The sequence below is a fragment of the Buceros rhinoceros genome, unplaced genomic scaffold, assembly GCF_000710305.1.
Source record: "Buceros rhinoceros silvestris isolate BGI_N320 unplaced genomic scaffold, ASM71030v1 scaffold34342, whole genome shotgun sequence".
Classification (NCBI taxonomy): domain Eukaryota; kingdom Metazoa; phylum Chordata; class Aves; order Bucerotiformes; family Bucerotidae; genus Buceros; species Buceros rhinoceros.
This window is the reverse complement of record NW_010400060.1, coordinates 31,513-40,149: the sequence shown is the minus strand read 5'-3', so window position 1 is coordinate 40,149 and position 8,637 is coordinate 31,513. Positions and strand designations below refer to the sequence as shown.

The 8,637-nt window shown below is 39.0% G+C and overlaps 1 protein-coding gene across 1 annotated transcript in view; it reads left to right on the top strand.

Annotated features, from left to right (window-relative positions):
* The first annotated feature begins 302 nt into the window (after nt 1–302).
* The window catches only part of TXNRD1 (thioredoxin reductase 1), a 24,934-nt gene continuing 16,599 nt past the window's right edge, over nt 303–8,637 (top strand). The window contains exons 1-6 of the mRNA XM_010131728.1: nt 303–470; nt 2,647–2,769; nt 6,083–6,155; nt 6,269–6,388; nt 7,174–7,316; nt 7,445–7,560. Of these exons, the coding sequence (XP_010130030.1) occupies nt 2,683–2,769; nt 6,083–6,155; nt 6,269–6,388; nt 7,174–7,316; nt 7,445–7,560 (539 nt within the window). The 5' untranslated portion in view covers nt 303–470; nt 2,647–2,682. The remainder of the gene's footprint in view (nt 471–2,646; nt 2,770–6,082; nt 6,156–6,268; nt 6,389–7,173; nt 7,317–7,444; nt 7,561–8,637) is intronic.

Sequence of the window (8,637 nt, the reverse complement as noted above, 5' to 3'; positions counted from 1 at the left end):
ACCTTCTGGGCAAGAAAGTTAAAAATCATTCTTTTTGTTTAAGACTGAAGTTTCAGGCTTAGCCACACCAAATATTATTTCCTTGCTTTGTTCCAAGCATATTGTTAGATTGGCAAAAAAGTACTGAAACCCCAGCTAACTCTCATATGGGATTTTATTAAAGAGAAAAATATAGCAAGTCATCCTAACATTGCAAATGACTCATGAGTTGCCTTAGGAAACGCTCCCCTGAGACAGGCACGCTGCTGATGAGGAAGCGATGAAGCCGCCAGGCCACTCCCCCAGATAATTTCGCTTGAGGAGCTCAGCCTTCATAAAGGACGTCTCTCCAGACACTACAGTATTTTATTCTTTACTTCACAGAGGAAGCGCAGAAGCTGCAAGAAGGGCAGTGCGGAGTAACAGCAGAAACTTCACAGCCAGTTGTTTTTTTACAGGAGAAGCAAATAGGAGATCATGAGGATTTAAAGGTAGGAGGAGATATATTTTAAAGTCTATAATTTTGTTTTGACATTGAAAAATAAGAAGAATGTAGGCTTTCTGTTAAAAATTGTATTCTTGGGAGAAAAATGGAAATGGGGACATCCCTTTCGCAGGAAGGGATTGTGATCGTGAACAAGTTCTCCCTGTAAATGTAATGTGGAGCTTGTCAAGCTCCTGGCCGCTTTGGAGCAGGGCTCTAGGAGGTGATTTCCTAAGGGAAGGTTGTAATTCGCTTGGTCTGATTTAAACTTCTAATATGTTTTCGTGAACAATGATTATGAAGAACTGATGAAAAATGAACCAAACATTAGGGAATAGAAGCTGAAGATTCTTAATCCGTGTGAAAACATAAAGCATTTTCCTTAAAAGAAAAACAAAAAACCAGCATTATATAAGTAGAGATCTAAGCAAGTTTAATGAGTAGGTATGGCGGTTTCTTTATATACATCATAAAGATACCATTCTTGGTAGCTGGGTCTCATGACTGTGTGGGAGCTAGTCTGCCCTTAGGCTTCACACTATCCTGTTGCCACTGAACAAACAAGGTGGTGTGCTTTGGAAAAGAGCGGTACGCTTTATCTGTTTTTATGTCCCTAAACACGAATAAAGTGAAACTACGTATCATAATACCATATGTGCTCCTTTTTCACTCTTACTCTGATTGCAATAGGAAGTTTGAGCCTGGCTTTGCTAGAAAAGTAGAAACCAGAATGCAAAGTAGAGGCAGTGGTTGGGTTATATAAAGGGGTGGCAGGGCAGGAAGAGAAGAGGAAGGAAGATGAGGTATTTTTGGATGTCTTCACAGCAGCCACAGGTGTTTTCTAGGTTTTGTTTCTGCTGTTAACATGAAATACTATTATGCTTATGAAATACTATTAAAATATAACTTTCTACAGACAGATTCACAGTCTGGATTTCTGCTGACATAGCTGCGTGATTTGCTGGAGGAATAGGGAATTTTTGGCAGTGATAGGGTGCGCTGGTGACAATCTCTAGGGTAGTCACAGTTATACTTACACACAGGGAATAATTTAACCTCAGAGGAAGGCGACAGTAGAATGGGTTGAGCACAAAGGGCTGCTTAATGCAAAAGAAAACTAAAGTGAAAAGAGAAGGGAAACTTCTTGGGGGTTTCTTCTTGCCTTTTATTGCCATGTAGTACTTTTTTCCAGTAGTACTGAATCAAGTCCTACCTAGTTAGGCACACAGAAACACTTGAATGAAAGCAAGCAGATTTGTAAAGGGATTAAGTTACTTCTTTGGTCTTAAAATTTTTGTCATGACAGTTGATGGTTGATGCTCCCTGATTTACATCAGTTGAGGAATCTGATTTTTACTCACTCCAGATCTTTTCATGATGTTTGAGAGGCATTGAGAATTTTGTGAGCAACTCCAAAGGCTTGAAGGTGCAAAGCCCTGATAAATTGGAGTTTAGCAAATTAAGTACAAGGCTCACTTTAGAAAGAATATATGAAGACAATGCAATGATCTTTGTGGCATACTGCTGTTGTTTTGAGACTTATGGGTTGTTTTCCTGTAGTAGTAGTCATCTGATTACAGCTTCACAAAAGATTTTTTTTTTAGTGATCTCACTTGATCTCACTTTGATTTGACACCAAAGTTAGTCAAAATGCTAAACCAAAGCAATAATAAACTCAGGGATGTTACAAAAATGTAGTTTTCAGAAATTGTTTTCTTCGTTCAGTTCTGTTCATTCAGTTGGAAAGGCTGCTAATTGCAGATTACTACAATGTTGTATATGATTGTTGTATTTTCCTCCTAATATATGCAGGAGGAGGGGAAAAACACTAATTAGATGAAGAGAGTAAAATAAATTAATGGAATGCCTGTGTCAGCAGATATGGATCTGATCCTGGAGTACACAGTATGAGGAGAGACCGGAGTTGTGTTAATGTGGAAAACGAAGCTCTGCAAGGAAACCCAGGGCTCCAAGGAACAAAAAATTCGTATTTCAGTATCTAATAGGTACTGAACTCTTCAAGGATGGATTAAGAAGATTAAAATCTTTAAAAGCTAATTAAAAACATACCTCAGAAAATTCAGATGTACTTACTGCAATATTTGCTGCTGAAAATACAAATTTTTGAGCATTGTGGGTAATGTTTAGATGTTCCCTAATCCTCGTTTGCTTTCTCTGTTCAGGCACATAAGGAAGACGAGATTCAGAAACCACTGGAAATGAATGGACATAGGCCAGTGCCGCATTCCTACGACTATGATCTCATTGTCATTGGTGGGGGCTCAGGTGGTCTGGCAGCTGCCAAGGTATGAAAGAGAAAATACAGATTTATGCTTTACTTGTAAGTAGGTGGGTGACATCCTCAATGTCTTGGATCTAGGTATCTTTAATACTGCAGGATCATAACATTTCTATTTGATCAGTGGGATTTCTTTTGAGGTTAGCCCCAGTTATATAATATTCTTTCCTTTACGTTCTGAAAAAGAACAACATTTCAATGTCGTGGTTTACTTCTTAATAGAATGAAACTTGTTCCCCCCTAATGAGAGATGATGCTGTTGGAAAACAGCAGGCAGATGTCTCATCAAATATTAAGTATCAAATCATAATTGAAAAATATTTAAAAACTATTCAAAATTAACATTGGGGGTTTCTAGTTTTATCTGAAAGTAGTATCTCTTCAGAAATAGTTGCGTATGTTGTTTTAATTCTTAGCAATGGAGACCTTTTTGTGATTCATGATATTATATAGATGCATAAATGGAGATTTCACTCACCTATGCATAGGCAAAGTGAGTGAGGATTTCGCCCAGCATTTCTAGGGTCTGGTACTTCCTGCCTGTAGCCACATAATTTATGATTTTTTTGTTCAGGTATTGCTTTTAGAAACATATCTAGAATTAAAGAAATCCACAGTGATGCAGAAAATATATATGTAGAATATATATAATAACTGCTCTTAGAGTTATCATTATCCCAAATATTTGAAACTTGTGGAAACTTAATGTAAGTCAGTAACTCTCCTTTGCATCAATACTTAGGTTCAATCCTGAAACTGGATTATTCCTCCGGAAGGAGGCATTTATTTTGATCCCGAGAAGTGAAGGTCGTTGAGGAATGAAAGAAAACGAGGAGAAAATATTTCAGCATAGCACTGGATTCACACTAAACCTTGGTCCCTTAGAAGAACTTGTGTTATATAATGGCAGAGTGCGGTGCTAAGTGGTGGATTGTAATGTGCCTTATGTCCATAAACTGCTTCGGTAGTTTATGCTTTCCTCTCGATAGAGGCACAATTGTCATGGCATAGAGTGGAAGAGAAGATCTATTAAAAATTCTCAGAACCTGCAAAGACAAGCAGACACTGTTTCTCAGAGGATGGGGATGTTTTAGGACAGAAGAGTAACGAGTAGAAGGGAGCTTGCAGTAATGCAAAAACAGTTTGCAATAATAAAAAGCCATCTGTTGAAATTTCCATCAGGACACTGCTCTGCTTTGTTGTTTACATATGCTGTGTTGTGAAGCCACAGCAGTGATGTTTATTGCGTCATTTTTCAGCTGTGGGACAGAAATGGTGTGTAGCTAGGAATATAAATTGCCTTGTTCCTTCAACTCGGTGTATAAAGTATATTGCTTCTTCGTGTTCTCAAGCGATTGTAGAGTAGAGGAGATGGTAGAGCAATGAAGTCAACATCATCAGTAGTAACGTGTGTATTTCTCATCAGTTTCATGAAGTGAAACTTTTATAGGCATAATCTTCTGATTTATACTCAGATTATTAATTCGTTTTGGTTTTTAGCAAATTAAGAAACAGTGCTTTAAAAAGCAGAACAAAAGGAAAAAAACCCAAGCAACTAGACAGCCCTTATACCAAGTTTAAGGTACCTACAGTCAGGTTTGCAGCAGTTGAACTAAGTGGATTAAATATGTGCTTTTTGCTATGACACATGCAGCTTTGTGTGCACATCTTCCTTTTCCTCTCTACATTGTGCTCAGATGTTGTTGGGGGTTTTTTTGAGGCACGTCCCCACGGTTGAGTGCAAATGCTGCCAAGCTGACTCTATGCAATCCAACCACAGACCCAGACCAAAGTGCTAGGCCAGTCCTATCAGTTCACACAGAACAGCTCCTGCCTTAAGCAGGCTTGTGCTCATGCAGCACTGCACTGAACCCAGTGAGGTCTGAAAGCCTTCAGGGCAGGTTTTGTTACTGTGGGTGTATCACTCTGCAGAAGTGGCTATGTCTGTTTGTGTGATCTCTGCTGAGCTGGCGATGCAATGCTGTGCTGTATTGTGTGAGCATATAGCTGAGTGTAAGCTTGGGAATCCATGCATTCCAGTTAGGTTACACTAGTAAAGCTCTTTTGAGCTGTGGATAGGAGTTTGTCGTTATAAAGGACCATTAATAATGCATCTCAGTCCCTATGCACCTTTCTGAGGAACTTTCTCAGAGGTGCTACTAGTGGATAGGAATTAGCTTCTTGGCCAACCTTGACCTTTATCGGCAGCAGAAATCCAGACTATTAATATTTTTCAAAGGTGTCTACAGCCAGTATTGTTTGAAATACGATTTGTATTTTGCGTGAAGTAAGATACATTTAAAATTGATGTTATGATTGTCAACTATTTGGATTAACAAGTATTACTGGTAACATAATGCTGAAGGATGTCCAGCTCCTCCCAAACCAAAGCCAGCGCCTTAGGGTAATATCCTGTGCCTGTAGTTGTTACTGCTTACCTGCCTAAGAACTTATCATCTGATCCAGCACAGTTTTATACTCTTAAGTGTAAAATTTATTTTGCTGCATCTTACGGAGGGGAAATTGCCATTGTTGTTTCTCAGCTATGTAGTGCTTACTTGACTGGCACCAGAGAAAAACACTGTTGATTTTTGCCTTTTTCTCAGAAAGCACAAAGGGAATAATGGAATCAGTATAGAAATTCGACTTCTCAGCATTATTTACACACGTTGATTGTAGAGATGCTTATGACACTTCTCAAGGGAAATACCATAAAATAAACTATCACTTTTGTAGTCTGGATGCCAACTGCACATCCCGACAGTAAGGTGAACTTGCCGCAGGTTGATTAGCTTGAAGAGTAAGAGCTGATTTTGACAACTACAACATCAAAACTGTACTCAAGATTGAGTGTTCCCTTCTAATACAAGAAAAAGGGTTGGATAAGCGCAATTGTAATGCTTGGGCACACGGCTGCTTATGCCGTTGTATGATGTGCTTTCGAACAAATGCTTGAGAAACCATTTTTGAAGGGAAAACTGAGTTAGTGAATTTGTGACATATTGGGAAATAGTGTAAGCAAACTGACAGAAGGAGAAAAGAAGAGGTTTGACTCCCAGGATCTTCTGTGTATCAGCTGGTGCCATGCTGTTGTGTAGCAGGATGAATGCCTATTTTTTTTTCCTTTCACCTTTTTTTTTTTCCTGCTGAGTGCACAGATTAATGCAGAAGATTAATGACTGTCTGGCTGTTCCCTTGCAGATCATTCATTATTACATAATTAAAAGTCACAAAGCTTTTCAGCAGTGCATGATGTTATTATCTACTCTGAATTTAACCTCTAATATTTAGATACATGTCTGTCTTAATTTGCTTTGCAGGAGGCTGCCAAATATGAAAAGAAAGTGATGGTGCTGGACTTTGTCACACCTACGCCTCTGGGTAACTCATGGGGTAAGTCGCTCTTCACTGCAAACCTGTTATAAAGGAGTTTTACTCAGAGACTCTGATTCTCCGTGAGATCAGCCACACTGATGTGAAAAGCCCATTTTGTTCCTTTCTCTCAGGTCTTGGAGGAACATGTGTAAATGTGGGCTGTATACCTAAAAAACTGATGCATCAGGCAGCTTTACTGGGACAAGCTTTGCAAGATTCACGCAAATTTGGATGGCAGTTTACAGAAGAAGGTAAAGGACACCGCTTTTTTGCAGTTTTGTCATTTGTGCTGAAAATCCGGAGGTTCACAAACAAGTGCTTGCAGCACTAAAGCCTGTGGTGGCTTTAACAACGTGAGGCAGCTTCAGAGAGATGACAAATAAACTTAAGCACTTTTCAAATCTAAACCCAAGGTGCTTATTAGCTTGCAGCATTTGACTGGTTTATTATTAGCTTCTGGTCATGTTAGTATTTGGTAAGATTGCTGTGTGAATAAAAGCAGTGAGGTACTGCTCCGCTTCTGAATGTAGCACAACATGTAAGGGAATAGCTCAGAATGTCCCCTGTTGGAAACTTCCTCATAATTGCAGGCAAGGATTTCCTTTCCCTCTGTCTCTGTCACTACTACATAAGAAGATGTATTTTACTTTATATTAGTTCTCACGTGCATGGTTATAGGATTGGGATTTATTTAATGTGTAATCCTGTAATGTAGAACATGCAGAGGCATCTCTCAAGAGATGCATAGTCTTCATTTGTTGAGCAATGTCACCTGTTCACAGCTTGTGTTGATAGAAGGCTGTTGATAAGTCTTAATTTTCCCTGTTTCAAGTCATATCTGTTCCACTGTGACCTCTTATGTTATCTATGCTGATGTAATTCTTTGAATTTCAGTAGAGTTACTCCAGGATATAAAAAAGGAATGAGACAAAGGTGACTGGGTTGGAAAAAAATCTGTCTGAGAATACAAGGTTCTCTATGGAAAAAGAACTCCTCATAGACTGAAAGATGAACCTTTCACTTTTGTTTCTAACAGTCAAACACAATTGGATGACTATGACAGAATCTGTTCAGAATTACATTGGTTCACTGAACTGGGGCTATCGGGTTGCCCTGAGAGAGAAGTCAGTCACGTATGAGAATGCATATGGAGAATTTGTCGCGCCACACACGGTTAAGGTACTCCCTAGCCACGTTTGCTGGGTCTTCCTGTAGCCCTTTCTGAATAGGGATGATTTGCAAATAGATTAAATTTTCTCTTGGTAGAATTGTGAAATACTCACTTTGGACTAATACTTTGTTCTCAGGCAACAAATAAAAGAGGAGTTGTGAAGCAGTACACAGCTGAGAGATTTCTGATTGCCACTGGTGAACGACCACGCTACCTGGGTATACCTGGAGACAAGGAATACTGCATTAGCAGGTAAAACCAGGCAGGAAAATGAAGTCACTTACCATGTGTAAATGCTTCGCCTGTAAGAGTTGGTGGTGAAGCATGGGCAGGGCTGCTTGGTTGCTGTTTTTCTTTCCTGTGTAACTTTTTGTTAGGGGAAAGTAAGCACAGGAGAATAGCTATAGACAGATTTTGAGGTGCCAGAAACGTTGGTGACTAGTAGACATGATAGAGCTGGGGGTGTCTGGTTAGGATGGTTCTGTTTCTGACTGATAACAGCAGTAACTGGAATACAGTAAATCGTATGTGTCCATCATAAAATTAATTCATCATCTCTGACCCAGTAACCAGTACACCCACTTCCTCTCTATTCCTCAGTGTCTTTCAGTTCACATACTGAAGATTTTTTTGGTAATAAAAAGCACTGCTTGGAGGAAACCTCCCTGCTTAAATATCAAGGAAAGCAGGAGTTCAGAGCAGTTGATGTGAAGGCAGTAGATATGTATCTGTCTTCTTGCATAGGGGCGGTCTTGAAACTCAGCCCAGTTTTTTTCTAGCTACTCAGTGAAGTTAATTCAACTTTTGGAAAACCAGTTTCAAATGTCTGGTGAATTGATAAGACCAAGCACTTCTAGCACAATTTTAACCAAAAAAAAAAGTAGTACGCAGATGAATTGTGTTTTCTTACAGAGTAACTTGTAAATTACTTAACGTAGAAACAGAGGTTGGGATTACAGGCTTGCAAACCTACAGCAATGAAATAAATAACTGACATAATCTCTGTGAAACCAAAACACCATGCTGTATGTTCCCCTTCTAAGGGAAGTGGTAGTGAAATGAAAGTAATAAGATAATACAGCCTGTAAAGTGGTGCTTGTGTTTTCTTACAGAGTAACTTGTAAATTACTTAACGTAGAAACAGAGGTTGGGATTACAGGCTTGCAAACCTACAGCAATGAAATAAATAACTGACATAATCTCTGTGAAACCAAAACACCATGCTGTATGTTCCCCTTCTAAGGGAAGTGGTAGTGAAATGAAAGTAATAAGATAATACAGCCTGTAAAGTGGTGCTTTAAAATAACATTAAGATGGGAGAGTCAGGAA